Raw genomic sequence first — 16756 nt, forward strand, 5'->3', positions numbered from 1 at the left:
TAATTCTCAATGACCAATTAAGAAAAAGTTAATTTGGAGAAAAAAATTAAATTTCTGAAACTGAATTCATAATGGAAAATGTTTATGATTTCTCAAAAGATATATCTGTTAAATGAACAATTCTTGAAACTCAAGATAATAATAACCTAAACATCAATTCAGTTAAAGTACTGTTGCAGAAGTTAAAATAATATAATCCAAATACATTAATTTTCACCTGTATAACTAAACATAGAAATAATGCTAGGAAAATTAAGGAAGATAAAAAAGTACCCATATTCATTGGGCTGGTTCTGGATGGCTATTAAGGGAAGGAAACTATGGGGAGTGCTCGTGATTAAAGCATGGTAGTATTCATTAAGAAGACCCAAAGTGCCAGTGTTAGTTGATATAATTTTAAAGAGACCTGTAATCTTTTGATGGCAGGCACATAAAAGATAGGACTTCAAGCTCAACTGTGATAGTTTAGGTACAGAGCAATGGGGTCAAGATTTCTTAAAAATAAGCAATCTGAAACATATTAGTATTTTAAGTAAAAACTATTTTGAGCCCCAAGAGTTTCCTGGCTCCAAACCAGATGGTTTGAGTTTGACTATAATAAATAAGTGATTGTCTGCAAGTGAATGTTATCAATCAACCACTTAAATAATAAGGAACTTCAATAGAGAATTTATAAATATCTCAATTTGGGTAAGATTATTCAGACTCACCAGGATCAGAATTAAGTCAGTTTCTAAACCACTCCCAAACAGCAAACAGAATTAATTTATCTTTTTAATGAAACAATACTGTCCTCATAAGGGGAGTAAATATTTAACAAATACAAAACGTTTGTTATAATTTAAATTACTTTTTCTAGCAATATCAATTCAACAGATTCCAATGTCTGTAAAGTCTTCACATAGTTCAAGCTTTGTGTGTTTTTTTAATATATGTCAAATAAAGTTGTGGTTCTCAAACTTTAGTGTACAAACACCAGAGGATCACATTAAAATACAGAACTGATTCAGTTAATCTAGGAGTGCCAAATGGTGCCTATGCTGCTGGCCTTTGCTATTTTGAGCAGCAAGGAAATAGAGAAAGAAGGGCTCTTTTTTTGTTTGCTATATAGCAGGTCCTCAAATAACATCATTTCATTCAGCATCATTTAATTATAACGTTGATGAGATTTTGTAGGAACTTAACTTGTTTATAACAGTTCGCTATGGTAAAATTGGTTTCATTATGTGTCGTTTCACTTAAAGTTGCTATCGACAATGTTAAGTGAGGACTTCTTATATAGATATTTGCCATATACTAACATATCCAATAGCTACATTAAGTAATATGAATATATGTTTAAAAGGAAAGTTAGGTCACAGCCCTGTTTTACACTATAGAGAAACAAAACCTCACTATTCCTCTTTACTCTAAATTTAAATATTTATATACCATAGCAGAAACAGGTGTGTTTTACAACTAGGTTACAGAGATGATCTACAGAAAAGTTTATGTTTATGTAGTAAAGGGTAGACCCTGATGTCTATTCCTAACAACTTTCTTGTTTAAGTGAAATCTAGGTCATCCACAGTCTATTTTTTAAAAATTAGTTTGTAAAATGTAATCCAAACTGCTGTGAACAACACCATCAAAAGAGTAAAAACAATCCACAAAACGTGAGAAAATTTTTGCAAGTTATATATCTGAAAAAGGACTTGTTTTCAGAATATATAAATTACTTTTACAATTCAGTAATAAAAAGATAAATAACCCAATTTAAAAGAGTGCAAAGGACATTTCCCCAAAGAAAATATACAAATGGCCAATAAGCACATGAAAAGATGCTCAGCATCATTAGCCATTTGAGAAATAAAAATCAAAACCACAATGAGATTACAACGTCACACCCACTAAAATGGCTATCTTAGACCAGCTGGTGTGGCTCAGTGGACAAGAGGTCTCAGCTGGATTATCAGTCACTGGCTCAATCCCCAGTAGGGGGCGTGCAGGAGGCAGCCGATTGATTTTTCTCTCTCACATCGATGTTTCTATTTCTCTCTTTCTTCCTCTCTAAAAAAAGAGAGAATAACAGAAAGAAGGGGAATAACAAATGTTAGTAAGGGTGTGGGAAAAAATGGGACCTTCCTACATTGCTAAAAGTAATGCAAAATGGTGCAGCTGCTTTGGAAAACAGTTTGGCAGTTCCTCAAAAGGTTAAAAAGAGTTACCATGTGACCCAGCAATTCCACCCCTACCTATGCTGGAGAGAAATGAAAATATACATCCTCAGAATTTCTACATGAATATTCACAGTAGCAGTATTCCAAATAGCCAAAAAGTGGAAACAACCCAAATGTCCATCAACTGATGAATGAATAAATGTGGTATATCTGTAAGTGGATTATTCAACAATAAAAAGAAATAAAGTACTGACATGCTACAAAATGAATGAACCTTGAAAACATGCTAAGTGAAAGAAGCAAGTCACAAATAACCCATATTATGATTTCATTTATATGAAATGTCCAGGACAGATAAATCGAGAGACAGAAAAATTACTGGTTGATTAGTCTATTTGGAGATGAGAGGGGAGGGGGAAAATGGGAGTGAATATTAATGGATATAGAGGGTTTTTTGCAGGGGTGTAGGTGGGGATGAAAAGGTGATTGTGGTGATGGTTGCACAACTCTGTGAGTATACTAAAAACCACAGACTTGTACACTTTAAATCAGTCAATGTTATGAGAAAGCTGTTTTAAAGTCAAAATACTTGCATTTTGGTAAAACTGTAAGCTTTGACTTATAGAAGCAGCAATTAAATGTCTTTTATTGTAACAGATTTGTCTGGAAATGCCCAAATCTCTTATAAGAGGATCTCTTTAGCCCACTGTGTTTGGCATCATTCTTATTCAACTTTGTAGCTGGGACTAAATTGAGTCCATAAAGAGGTCTACTTGTAAAGATGGGGAAAGGGTAAGCAGTTTAAAAGGAAAATTAGGCCACAACCCTGTTTTACTCCATACAGAAACAAAGCATAACAATGCTGATTCCAAGTATTTTATTCCCAGAATAACTAACTGGTATGTGTGTTAAGGGAGGCAGTAAGAAGGGGGTAAAAAAACACTTTAGGATATCAAAAGAGCACTAGAAAGTTCCTCTGCTCAGAATGTTTCACTTCCCCATGTATATTCTCAGATACTCAAGGACAGGAGCTGGGGGAGAGGGGAAGGAATCAAAAATAGAATCCAAGACTAACTGTGCCAAGATTACCACGTTCCATCCCTCCCTTAATTTTTTGTATAAGGCACTGAGCTAGGAGCATACAAAAATTTAACAATACAGGTCAATGAGCTCATGACAAAGTTACATGCTAGAAAATACCTGCACCCATAGAGGTAAGATGCGTTCTTAAGACTCAAAAGGGATAAAAAATTGCCTTTGAAATGGCTCTTGATATTAGTAGAATGTTCAAGGCTAAGGGCACTTGAGATAAGGAATCAGGACTAAAACAACTAATAATAGGGTAATTTGATGAAAATTACATAATATAAAGTTGATAAAAACACCAACATTACAATTTGGACTTCATGAAAATATCCTTTCTGGCCTCTCTAGTTTACTGTATTCAACTGCATCTCTTTCCAAAAGAAAGGAAAAAAAAGAGAAAGAGCCCTGGCCGGTTTGGCACAGCGGTTAGAGCGTCGGCCTGCGGTCCGGAGAGACCTGGGTTCGGTTCCCGCTAAGGGCACGTACTTCGGTTGCAGTTTGTCCCCGGCCCTGGTTGGTCGTGCGGGTGGCAGCCACTCGATGTGTCCCTTCACGTCGATGTTTCTCTCTCTCTCTCCCTTCCTCTCTCTCCCTCCCTCTCTATCTGTACAAAAAATGGAAAAATATCCTCGGGTGAGGATAAAAAAAAAAAAGAGAGAGAGAAAGACACGTTTTAATCAGATTTGCATTCTTGTGACGACTTTACTTGGGCCTCTGCCCACCATTTCCACCTTGACCTTCCATCACCTACATTCTTGACGTCTTAACAGCATAAATCTCTAGAATGCCAAGGGCTTCCTGAATTTTGTTTTAAACAAACAAACAAATTTAATCAATCTAGAAAAATCTGATACAGATGAACTCAATGAAAGAACCACATGTACCCACAGGTCATTAAATAAAATTTAAACTCTGCCTTAAGTTCGTGGTACTGCCTACAGTTCTTCAAATAGCAGTAGTGCAAAGGATCTATTCATTTCAATTCTATGAGAACTCACATTTCAAAATCCAACTCCAGGGATGGAGGATACACTATTTTCCTACTGCACTCAATTTACACATCACCTACAGCTTAGCTTCTCCAACTAGGATACCAAGTCCCCTGTGGATACAGAGAAGTGAGCGAGGAAATACAAAAGGGAAAAGAATGAATGTGGAACAACTTGCAGGAGCAAATTAAATTGATGATCTGGGATCAAGATGTTAATGAATTCAACTAGTCAGTTATTTAAACATTATTAAATCAAAATAAATACAGATATGTTACAGAATAGAATAAAAATTTAAGTCTCTCCCTTTTACTCTAATCTGCAAGTAGGTATGTTGAGGTAGCCTACAACTACAAAGTCTAGAAGGAAAAGAGAACTTCATCTTCCAACACTCTCACATAGTTCAGGTAGTACACTGAAATAATTTATCTATACGAGAACAATCATTATCTTGGGCCATTATCTTAATATTAATATTACCTTAAAAGGGTAGATTTTCTTATTTGAAATTCATTTGTATTAACAGTAATATATATGTAATTTATTTCTTTTTCATATTTTCTTGACTGCAATACCCTAAAATGCCTATACTATGGGAGAGAAATAATGTATTGCCTGAGGTTTGCTTTAAACTACTGCAGAAAGCAATAGGAGAAGAAAAAAATATATTTTTAGAAGTCTGGCAAATGTGGATAATTGTTGAAGCGAAGTGATGAGTACATAGTGATTCAATGTATTCTTTATATTTACACATAAGTTAGAAAATTTCAATAATAAAAAGGCAAATAAACTGCTTCAACTAGCTCTCTCTCAAAACCTTACATGCTAGCTATACTTAACATGAGCCTACATGGATTTCTCCCTTTTCTAAACCCCTATAGGGTTCCTATTTTTCACAAATATTGTCAATTCTTCACATATGTATTTATTTCCTTTCCAAAAGGACTACAAAACACAGTCCTTGCTATCAAGGAGCTTATAATCTTTCCTCTCTTAAATCCCAAGACATTCATTCAACAAGCCTATTTCCTAAATACTCACTATGGGCCAGATACTCTTTCTAATGCATGGATACAAACACCAGGTCTCTTGCCTCAAAAAGCTAATTAGAATGTAGTTAGATGGGTTTCTCTTAAAAAATCCCAGTTATTCCTCTGCTGAAAACTTTCAGTAGCTTACCACTCTAGTAAAATCAGCCCGGCTGGTTTGGGGCTCAGTGGACTGAGCATCTTCTCAAGGACTGAGAGGTCCCGGTTCGATTGTCTGTTTGGGCACAGGTTGCAGGCTCAATCCCCAATGGGGGGTATGCAATAGGCAGCCTATCAATGTATCTCTCTTACATCAATGTTTCTGTCTTTCTCTCCCTTCCTCTCGCTCTAAAAACGATCAATAAAAACATATTTTAAAAAATTATAAAATCAAACACCTTTACCTAGAAGTCAATGTCCTTTATAATTTAGACCTGAGTGACCTTTGGTCCAAACAGTACACCTACTTTCCAATTCCTGGACCCTATAAGCACATTTCTTTCTTTTCTTTTTAATCCTCACCCAAAGACATTTTTCCATTTTCTGTTCAGATAGAGTGGGAGAGGAAGAGAGAGAGAGAGAGAAACATCGATGTGAAAGGGACACATGATCGAGTGGTCACCACCCACATGACCAACCAGGGCCAGGGACAAACTGCAACGGAGGTATGCACCCTTAGCGGGAACTGAACCCGGGTCTCTGGACCACAGGCGGATGCTCTAACCACTGAGCCAAACCAGCCAGGGCCTAAGCACATTTCTCAATCTGTCTTTTCTTATGCTGTTTCCTAAGCGTTAAAAAATTGATTAAATTCCTTCTGCAGATTTGAATCCCAACAATCCTTTCAAGGTCCAGTTCAACTTCTCCATTAAGCCTTCTAGTAAGTATACGTTTATAAAATCCTACAAAATAGATTTATACTATTCCTTAGCAATTACCAAATGTGATGTCCTATATCTTCTCATAGCCGCACAATGTCCAACACAATGCCTTGCCTACAGAAAATGCACAGTAATTATCTTATTACCAATTTACATAATTCCCTTGGATGTCTAAAATGACTGATCCACGTGTGAGAACAGTGTATCCTCTAGGGCCAGCATCCCCAATCCCAACTCAGAGCTGTTCCATTGGTCTGTAGCACTCAATCACTTTCAGCAGCTCAATTAAAGTTGAATTTTAGTATAAAAGCAGAGTTGAAGAGCTTTAAGTAACTTTACTATAAATCTGCAAAGTCCTATTCTAAGTTTAAAAAACAAAAAACAAAAAACAAAAGCAAAGATGACTATAACTATAAAGGGCTGAGATCAATGCGACAACTCTAAGGTTGGCCTGTGTAATCACGTCTGATTTGGTGTCTATAGTTTTAAATAGCAACCAACCCTCTCCTGTCTCAAAAATCAACTGTGTTAAACTGGAGAAGTATTTCTAAATATCTAAAAGTCCCAGTCACCCCCTCTTTGAATGTCATGGGAAAAGAAGGAACCACCCACTGTCCCCTCAGGTAATGAGCTGTTTAGGGATAAAGTATTTCCAAATATCTAACAGAAGAAAGCACTAATGTTGCACTTACCATACTGTGGTTTAAGTATCTGCTTATGAACCTGCCTCTCCGATCAAACCAAGAGCTTCCCTAGGACAGGGAATCAAGGACTGCCTATCTTGTTTCATTCATCTCTGTATATCCCAAGTCTAACAGCCTGGCACACCAAGGGACTCAATAAATGCTCTCTCAATTAATGAATGAATTCCATCTTACGTTAAAACATGTTCAAAATGCCAAAAGCCTATTAAAAATAATGGAATGTAGAAGTCACATACATTTCATATTTAAGCAGACCAAGCATAATCTATTGGCATTTTCTTTCTTCAGAACCATTTCCAACAGCTGACATATAAAATTTCCTAAGAAAGTATTCCATTTTGCCCAGCCAGTGTGGTTCAGTGGATTAGGCATTGTCCCATGGACTGAGAGGTCCCAGTTTAATTCCCTGTCAGGGAACATGCCCAGGACTCTGGCTCGATCCTCAGTAGGAAGCATACAGGTGGCAGCCGATTGATGTTTCTCTCTCACATTGATATTTCTATCTCTCTCTCTCTCCCTTCCCCTCTAAAATAATCAACAACAAAATAATTTTTTAAAAAAATAAGAAAGAAATTATTCCATTTTTATCTCTAGTCTTACCAATCTTTTCCCTTTTTTGGATGAGGGTTAAAATGTGGGGAACAAATTCTTCTTGATGCTCTATCAGATCTTTCTCCAGTGTTCCTGCCTCAGTTTCAACTGATCCCTGCTTTCTTATTACCCCTTAACCCATAAAAAAATCTGAAGACTCAATGAGAATGATTATCAAAGAATGGAAATTTCAGGATTAGAGATGGGGAGAGTGCAATGTACTTTAATCTGCCCCAACAATCATTAAAAATCATTATCGAAATTACAATACACCATGCAAAGGTGAGATATGAAGTATATGTGAGATACACACACACACACACACACACACATTACACATATATGTATGTACATAAAATTGGGTCTGTGTATATTTTTTTAGAGACATAAATATCTGATACTGACACTGGGGGTGGAAATGACTCTAGAATAAGCAGACTATTGGCCAAAAGAGGGAGTAGACACATCCTCACATACACAGCTATATGATGATAGTAATTAAAAAAGAATATTCTTCTAAAATAGCAAAGGTAATCAAATTAAATACTATTTACAGTTTATTAAGGAAAATGCTCAGACAAAAATGAGTTATTTATAGTATAGTTCTCTCAAATATTGTATCTCCAGGAGTATATAAAGCAGCTTTGAAAAACACAAGGGAAATAGTACCAGTACCATCTCTCCAATGACATATTAAGAGTTTAAAATATCCCCCAATTTTACTTAAATATATGAACAACAATCTGTCCATCATTAGGCTAATAAATAAAAAGCCCAAAACAAAGAAACAAAAAAAATCCAACAAGCCTAAACAAGCAGCCATATCTTCTAACCCTCTCTCTTTTAGTTATGATTTCAAAGCATCCCTAGTTCTGACCCTACAACCTATCTCAAAGACAATCAGGAACAGTTGAAAACATTCATAAGAAAGAATGCTTACAGAAACATTTTATCATACCGAAAAGCTAGAAGCGACATAAAACTCCATCAGTAGAATATGCAGCTACTGAAATTAAAGAGCTAAAATTAATGTTGTTAAAGATAACATTTATTAAACTAGAAACAGGTTATAGAAGAGCACATAAAAATGCATATATATCAATTATATATATGTGTGTGTATATATGTGTGTGTATATGTGTATATATATATATTTTCACAAATTCAGAAACATCTTTGAAAGGATTATCTCTAAGCATCTCGACTTTGTGATATTTTTATATTTCCTCTGGGGAAAAAATTTTCAGAAAAATTACAATGAACCTGCTTCATTTTATAACAGATCTTTTTTAAAAAGGTGATACTAACTTTAACAAATATATATAGTAACTATATACCCCATAACTGTGTAGTTTAGCATCTCTGAAAGGCAATCAGACACTATTTCAAATGATAAATGAACATTTACTCTTATTCAGCAATTCCACCTATAGGTATTAATACAGTTATTTTCACACAAGTGTGCAATTCTTTTGTTCAAGGATATTCACAGCACCATTGTTTGTATTGGATGTGACAGAACTGTCCATCAATAGAGACTAGATAAATAAATTATGTACAATGAAGTACCGTGCAGCTATGAATCAGACTGAGGTAGCTATGTGTGTTGGAATTGAATGACATTCAAGATAAATAAAGATTAAATATATATATATTATATATATATATCAACTAACAGGAAAGGTGAGATTGATTGATACAGAGAAATATACTTCTATTTGCAAACTATCTCTAGGACACACACAAAAAAACTGTAAATAGTGGTTGCCGGTGGGTTGGAGGTCTGTAAATCAGGGGTGACTAGACTTAATTTTCATTATAGACACTGTAAACCAATCTGTACTGTTTGAATTTTTTTATCATGTATGTATGGTACTTTTAAGTTTTAATAGTTTTTTAAAATAAGGTAGTGAATTATTTTGCTGCTGTATATATAAATATGTTTAATAATAGGTTTTCACGTATCAAAATTATATTATAAAAATATATTTTTTTTTAAGAATTAAAAAAACTCTAAACTATCATTTGCTGCTTTACATGTATTACAATGGCTGGAAATTATACTCCATTGTAAACCTTAACTCTTCTGGACAAAGGTTGTTTACATTGTTGCTAGTCAACAAATCCCATTTGTTTAACCTAATCCTTGTTTTGCTCTCAGTACTGTTAGCAGTTTTTAAAAACCTGTTTTCTTTCTTGCTATATTTAATACATGTTCTATATAAAAAGATTTTCTATTGGCCACACAGTAAATAGGGAATAAGGGAACAGAGTTTTCTTTTTCCATCTATATTAATCCTTCCAGGTCAGTTTGGCCTAGCCTTCCATGACAGCAACAAAATAAATGCCTACCTAAGATAAACAAGAAAATGATTCACTAAATATAGCAGTTTCTACTCCAAGGGTGTTCTAAAAATATTAAAGCTAAGAAAAATATATTACATTGAAGTATATTCTGAAGATTAAATACAAGCTAAGGGCTCAGATTCAACTTCAACTAACATGTTCTATAACTTTTAAGAACCCATTTCCCAGCAATTAAAAGTTACTCCACATAAGAGACAGAAAATGCTGCTTAACATAGTAGTAGAGGTCTTTTTAACACTCTTGTTCAATATTATCAAATATCAGAGAAACAACAAGGTTATATAATGGCTTACTCAACACCATAGCTTATAGTTATGTATCAAACTTCCAGAAAATAATGGTAAACAAAAAATTCAAATGAAGAAGTGGAACTTACCTTTAACACTTTTTCTGTTAACATCTGCTCCCTTTTCAAGTAAATATTGAGCAATCTCCTTGTGTCCTTTGTAACATGAAATCATCAAGCAGGTATGCCCATGTCGGTTTGACACTTCCAAATCAGCTTTGTGTTCTACAAGGTACTTCACAATTTCCAAATGGCCATCAAAACAGGCAGCTCTAAGAGGAGTTGAATTGGTTAAAGTCGTGTTGTTGACAGATGCTCCATGATTTAACAAAGACTGAACCACCTTCAGATGTCCTGCTGCAGAAGCGGCCCACAAAGGGGGAGCCCCCTCAATGGTTTCACCATCAAAATTGACCGAGCCCCCAATTTCTATGGAGGCACTGCACTGCTCTAGGAGAAACTCCACCATGTCAAGGTGTCCATACCTGGCCGCCATCAAGAGTGGCGTGGCCCCATTTGTTTTTTCAGAGATCAAGGAGGAAATCTCCTCTTTGGATTTGCTTGCCAACAACTTGGTGAGAAGCCGGAGTTTGCCATCCCGAGCTGCGTTAAATACTGCTGTCTTTAGATCCATTTATGTCCAGGTGAGAGGCTGTGCTTTATTTATCCCTCAAAGCAAAGCTCCAGCTTAACTCTATGGACAGAGAGCTACAGGAACCAAAGTTCACTTTTAATCACTGAATTCCAGGACGGATAAAAAACCACGGAGAGTATGTTCTGTCCTATTGCCTTCCAACATCTGATAACTGGAGCACCAAACTGGAGAAAAGAGGGAAAAAAGTAGCAGTTCTTAATTTTCCGTAGGTAAAGGCAAAAACATTATTTTGGTTTTTCTTCATTTCTACTCCTGTGGAAAGGGAGGAAAAGCCATACTTTAGGGACTACCCCGCCCCCAAGCTCCAAAGTGAAAAAGGAGAATACAAAAAGGTACACACAGACCCAAATGTTTTGGCGGAAGGCGGTCTCTTCTCTTTAAATTTATAAACACTACAGGCCACCGGTTAGCTGGCCTTCTGACTAGCCAAGCTTCAGTTCTAGTTCTGTTCTGCACACGCCCAGGGAGAGTACACCGAGAGCCACACACGACGCGGGTTCGGAACTGCTGCTTTCTCACATCTGCAGAGGAGAGCGGACCAAGGGCGCGAGGCTGGAAGGCCTCACCGTGGCCAGAACGGGTTTCGTGGACGAACAAAGTCAGACACAACAAACCACTGCCAGCCAACGCCAAACCCTGGTCGGAAAGGTCCTCTTTCCTTTAAGACTGCTGGAGGCTCTCAGGAAATCCGGCCGCCTTTCAGCTAACTTCGCCCGCCCCGTTTTGATCCCCGCACCCCCAAGAGATCGCAGGTCCCCAAACTACGGCCGCCCCTACAGAACCTTCACCTCTACCTTTTCCAGACACAGGCAGCCCCTCCTCAAGGTCCTCCATCGACCACGACCTCCCTCCCGGCGGGCCGACAAGCCTGTGGCCTCCAGCCCGCAGCCACCTTCAGCTGCCCGGGGCGCCCTCCTTCTCCTTCCCCTTCCCGCCCCGGCCTCCCCGCGGGCGCCTCAGGCCGCGGCCCGGGCTCGGGCAGGCCGCCGCCGCCACTACCTGCCCGTGGGCTAGTCCTTCCAGCCGCCGCTGGCCGCTCGGGCTCCGGCCGCCCCCTTCAAATTGAAACCGTTGTCCTCGCCGCCGCCTGAGCCGCCCTGCTCCGCCTGCGGCCGCACAGTTCCTCCATGCCCCGCGCCCCACAGGAATGAGTCCGGCCCGCCGCTCGCCCCGCCCCGCCACGCTGAGCTGCCTCCCGCCCTCTTAGTCTGCGCGGGCTGCGGCGGCTGCAGCGACTGCCGCGGCGGATGGTGTAATGGGCTGCGGGCCCGGGGCCGGACGAGCCTGAGCAAAGCTTCACATCACTGACGCGGCAGCCGCGCCATTGGGCCGGGAGAGGGCGGCGGCTGCCGCGAGCAACCGCCTAGGGGCGGGGCGGCCGGCAGGGCGGGCCGGCGCGAAAGGGGCGGGGCCACAAGCCCGGCGGAGGACGCGCCTGCGTGTGGCGTGAGGCGCGCGGGCGAGCGAGGGCATCGAGTGGGTGGACAGAGTGCCCCAAAGGGCTGGCCCACGCAGTGCCGGGGCAGCTGGAGGTCAGGGGAGGGGCTGCGGACCTCGCGCGCGCTCCTCAGCTCTTCAGCCTTCTGAGCGCTTGTTTCGGGAAACCTTTGGGTCCCACTGCCTTGAATCCCAGGGGGGCGTAATCATTACTACTCTCACGCACATAAACTCCCTTGGACTAGCCTGTTCTCTCCTTCCTTTGCGGGCCCTAGAATATACCGAGCTCATAGTTAGGTCTCAAAAAAGAAACAACAAAAAATACCCCACAAAGAACAAATTTGAGAAAAAGATTACTTTGGAGGCTGCCAAACATGGCTTTTTTTAATACGGACTTTAAAAACTATAAAAGCTATGAGGAATGGTGAAACTTAAGAGCAGTACAAGTCAGCAAGGTCGACTTCTTGAACTCTGAACAACCAGGAAGTGAAAGCTAAAAAGTTAATATGAATGAGATTACTGTTTCATATAGCAGGAAATAAACTTCTGGAATTCGTCACGTTAAGACATGGGATGCATTAAATTAAAGAAAAGTTTAAATATATTTGGGGAATAATGGATCACGATGAGAAATTAGTTTTTGAAAAAAGGATCCTCAATCTCTTGAACACTTTTTGGGGGAAACTTAAACTCACACACAGTTTTTTAGTACTATTGGGAGAAGGAGAATATTAGATTGGACAGATTATCTGACAGCATCATAATAATTTAATCATCATTATTTTGAATCACGCAACACTGAAGACATTTTACCAAAAAAAAGGCAACTCTTCATTTTTACATATTTACTAAGAGTGTTGTTTAGAAGGTTATGTAGTTTTGCATCATTGAAATCGTAAAGTGTCATACAACTATATATTTGTTTATAACCCTTACCATACTCTAAAGATTTCTCATCTTTTTAGTGGCAATAATTGTGAAATCTGAAGGGGGAAAAAAGACACCTAACTAATAAGGGGTCCTGGTGGCTAACTGGGCTCAAATTTTTAAAAACATACCCTAGCAGCCATTTCTGCACAAGGGCCTCTGACAACAAACTGCACTTTAGGGAGAAGCATGCACTGAACTACCAGCCTCTACATTGAACTGCCTGTCTGCACTGCATTTCTGCCCTCTGAGCCAGTTACAAAGGAGTTCTTGGAATCTTATTTCAACCAATTGAGAATTTTCTCATCCAATTACAGCTGCAAAGTTCCAAGCAATCAGAGTGCCTCTATTCTGACCAATCAGGATAGTGCCTTTTGGACCAATCAAACTATGAAGATTTGGAGTCCTCATTTTCAGGAGGATACCAGTCAGGGGCCAGGACAGGGACTTCTGTTTATATAAACCAGCTCACTCAGGCTGGGAGTGCATACTTTCCCTTTCCACTGAAGACTGGCTGAGCTAAAACATCCACAGATGTGGCCCTGGCCAGGGAGCTTAGTTGGTTAGAGCAAGTCTGATCTCCAACAACCAACCCCCAGCCAGGGCACATACAAGAATCAATCAAATCTCTCTCTCTCTCTCTCTCTCTCTCTCTCTCTCTCTCTCTCTCTCTCTCTGTCTCTCTCTCTCTCGTCAATTAAAAAACACCCACAGATGTGTCACCAGTGCAGTACAAAGCAGACCCCTAAATATATCCCTCTAAATATTCCATATTCCTGAGCAGAACACAGCAAACAATCCAGGAGCAGGGCAGATCTGTCTAGCTGGAGAGGGGCCTGTCTCCAGAGCTGTTGTACAGCTGTGCTATTTTCACAGCAATTTGCACTGAATAAAGTTTCCTTCTTTTCACCAGCACCCCAAATTGGGGGTTCTTGCTGGTGTTGAATTGGCACCAACAACCATCTGTTGACATAATCATTTTTAAGTAGGGCTTAATATTTCCATTAGGTAGTCAATATATAGGCTCAACATAAGTACCCCAAAATTAAAGTTAAGGTTACTACCACTGATAAAAAATATATAGAACAGAATATAAAGGATGAGATCAGCCATCTATAAAAATGAAACAACCAAGAGGACTGGCTGTTTTATCCCTAGTGTACTGGTCACAGTTTTATATTCCCAAGGTATAGACACCAATGCACAGTGACCCAACCAAGGCCCATCCTGAGCTGACCTGTCTCTCATCAGATTCAATAAGATGATGTAAAAGTTTATATCAGTGGTCTTCAAACTGAGATGTGCATCCCCGAAGAAATTTTGGAGGGTAGGTGCACACTTAGTTTTAAGGCCACCACTTTCTGAATCTTCAATTTGCATCAGTATGTAATATTCCCTAAAACTGATTTGCTGGTGAAGGGATGAAGTTAAGGTGGTGTCTCCCTGTTTCATTTTCCAACTCTTACACGACAGCCATATATTTGTCAGATTGCAAAAAAAAAAAAAAGGCATAATTTGTAAAAACCTCAGGCAACTCACGTCAGTTCTTTATATATTTAGAAGATTAGGCTGTATTGAGAATGACTGGATAACAAATACTTTTACAAGTCCGATGATTTACATGTAATAGCTTTCAACAAGGTATTACCTCAAAATCACTAAGTGAGTTTATAAATTAGAAGGGATTCAAATAATTAAGTGACAGTGATACAATAAAATTTCTCACGGCTCCATCTACCTATTAATGTAAAGACATTTTCTCAGAATTTATAAAAATAAAAGTTGAGCCTGGCTGGTGTGGCCTAGTGGATTGAGCATTGTTCCATGGACAGAGAGATGCCGGTTCGATTCCTGGTTGGGGCACATGCCTGGGTTTCAGGCTCAATGCCCATTAGGGGGCGTGCAGGAGGCAGCCAGTGGATGTTTCTCACATGGATGTTTCTATCTCTCTCTCCCTTCCTCTCTAAATAAATAAATAAAATAAAAAATTGAGAAAACATTAATGCTAAACTCTGTCTCATTCTTGTAAGAAGTGGTACTTAATAAATGCAATTGTAAAAAAAAATTACATGTTTAATGACTATAAAAATTTGTAATATATTTTGCATTATTTTGAATGCTTAATTATTACTAATAAATATAGATATTTCAATATAGAAGAAAATGTTTCAGCACTTACAGTCTTTTGGTTATAGAAAATTTTAAAAATTTAATTGAAATGTATAGATATTTTCATTGCAGAGGAATATAATAGGGTGATTGATAAAATATTAAAATAATAAAATACAATAAATTAGGATATATTCTTGAGGGGTGAAGATGTGGAATGGAGTTATAAGTGTAAAGAGAAAAATTAATTAGTAGGCATAATTGCTATGGTATTTAGATTTCATTGGATTCATTAAAAGAGTAACATTCGCCCTGGCCGGTTTGGCTCAGCGGTTAGAGCTTCGGCCTGCGGTCCTGAGAGACCCGGGTTCGGTTTCCGCTAAGGGCACGTACCTCGGTTGCAGTTTGTCCCCGGCCCTGGTAGGTCGTGCGGGTGGCAGCCACTCGATGTGTTCCTTTCACATCGATGTTTCTCTCTCTCTCTGTTCCTCTCTCTCCCTCCCACTCTATCTGAACAAAAAATGGAAAAATGTCCTCAGGTGAGGATAAAAAAAAAAAAAAAAGTAACATTCTACTTTAAAATGGCAATGTTTACAGTATGCAGGAAATTTAAAACTACTTAAACTTATGAAAAATTTTAGATGTTAACCTAGAACTATGTAAGAGGATAAACAATATTTGATGTATATGAGCAAAAATGTTTAAAGACCACTGATTTACTACTCCTCAACCCCCTCTTGGAGGTTGTCTCTATTTATAAAGATTTTGGCAATATTTATTCTTCTAATCTTTTGTGTAGTTTCTTGTTTTCTTAAATAGAAACTCAACCAAAATTCCTTTTTAATTTTTTCTGAAAGAACTTACATTGTTTTTCTAAACACCTATCTCCTCCCTACCCTCTATGAATGGGAAGGGAACTTTTTTGTTTGGCATGTTTGTTCACTAAGGTTTTGGACTCTGGTTTAATCAGCAATTACTGTCTTCCAGAAAGCCTTGGAATAATTAGGGGGATATAACAAGAAGAACCATGGACTCAAGTTTAGGGAGTCTGCAGATGGTCCAGGTGGAAACTAGATGACTGGAAAAGGGGAAAGGGAGCTGAGGGAGCCTCTGAATGACCCTTGCTAGTCAGTGCCCAGGGATGGCAGACAAAAAGGAACCATGGCAAGGAGTCAAGGCAAATAGCCAGTCTACCCTTGAGGGGAAGCTATGTGTCACTGCATCCACAGCTCTGACTCATCTGCCTTGCCTGATACCCAAGGCTTCGTAAGTGCCTGTGAGGGTACCTCTCAGCAAGGCCCCTAGAGGGAACTTGTAAGCCCAGAGGGGACACTACCCTATACCTGAAAAGTGATTAGACTAGCAGAGCGGAAAAGGGCCCTTATTACTAGAACAATGAATATTTTCAAATGTGTAAGTTGTTTCCTTCTTCTTATATATAGCTTTGGGATAAATTACCAGGAGTTGGATCATAGAACATCTTTCTGGCTTCTCATACACATTGTCATATCACTTTCCCACAGAGGCCAATTTCTTA

General features: G+C 38.8%; 1 protein-coding gene across 3 annotated transcripts in view; it reads right to left on the reverse strand.

Annotated features, from left to right (window-relative positions):
* Positions 1-11895, reverse strand: part of FEM1C (fem-1 homolog C) — a 38544-nt gene extending 26649 nt beyond the window's left edge. Inside the window, exons 1-3 of one of the 3 annotated variants that reach the window (XM_036279322.1) lie at positions 11746-11866; positions 10577-10910; positions 10182-10363 (exon numbers count right to left, since the gene is read on the reverse strand). In XM_036279322.1, the coding sequence (XP_036135215.1) occupies positions 10182-10363; positions 10577-10725 (331 nt within the window). In that variant the 5' untranslated portion in view covers positions 10726-10910; positions 11746-11866. Of the gene's footprint in view, positions 1-10181; positions 11640-11745 lie in introns of those variants that run through there. The other 2 variants (XM_036279320.1, XM_036279321.1) reach the window with 2 other exon arrangements.
* Positions 11896-16756: the final 4861 nt, after the last annotated feature.

The sequence above is a fragment of the Molossus molossus genome, unplaced genomic scaffold (genome assembly GCF_014108415.1).
Source record: "Molossus molossus isolate mMolMol1 unplaced genomic scaffold, mMolMol1.p scaffold_m16_p_3, whole genome shotgun sequence".
In the NCBI taxonomy this organism is placed as follows: Eukaryota; Metazoa; Chordata; class Mammalia; order Chiroptera; family Molossidae; genus Molossus; species Molossus molossus.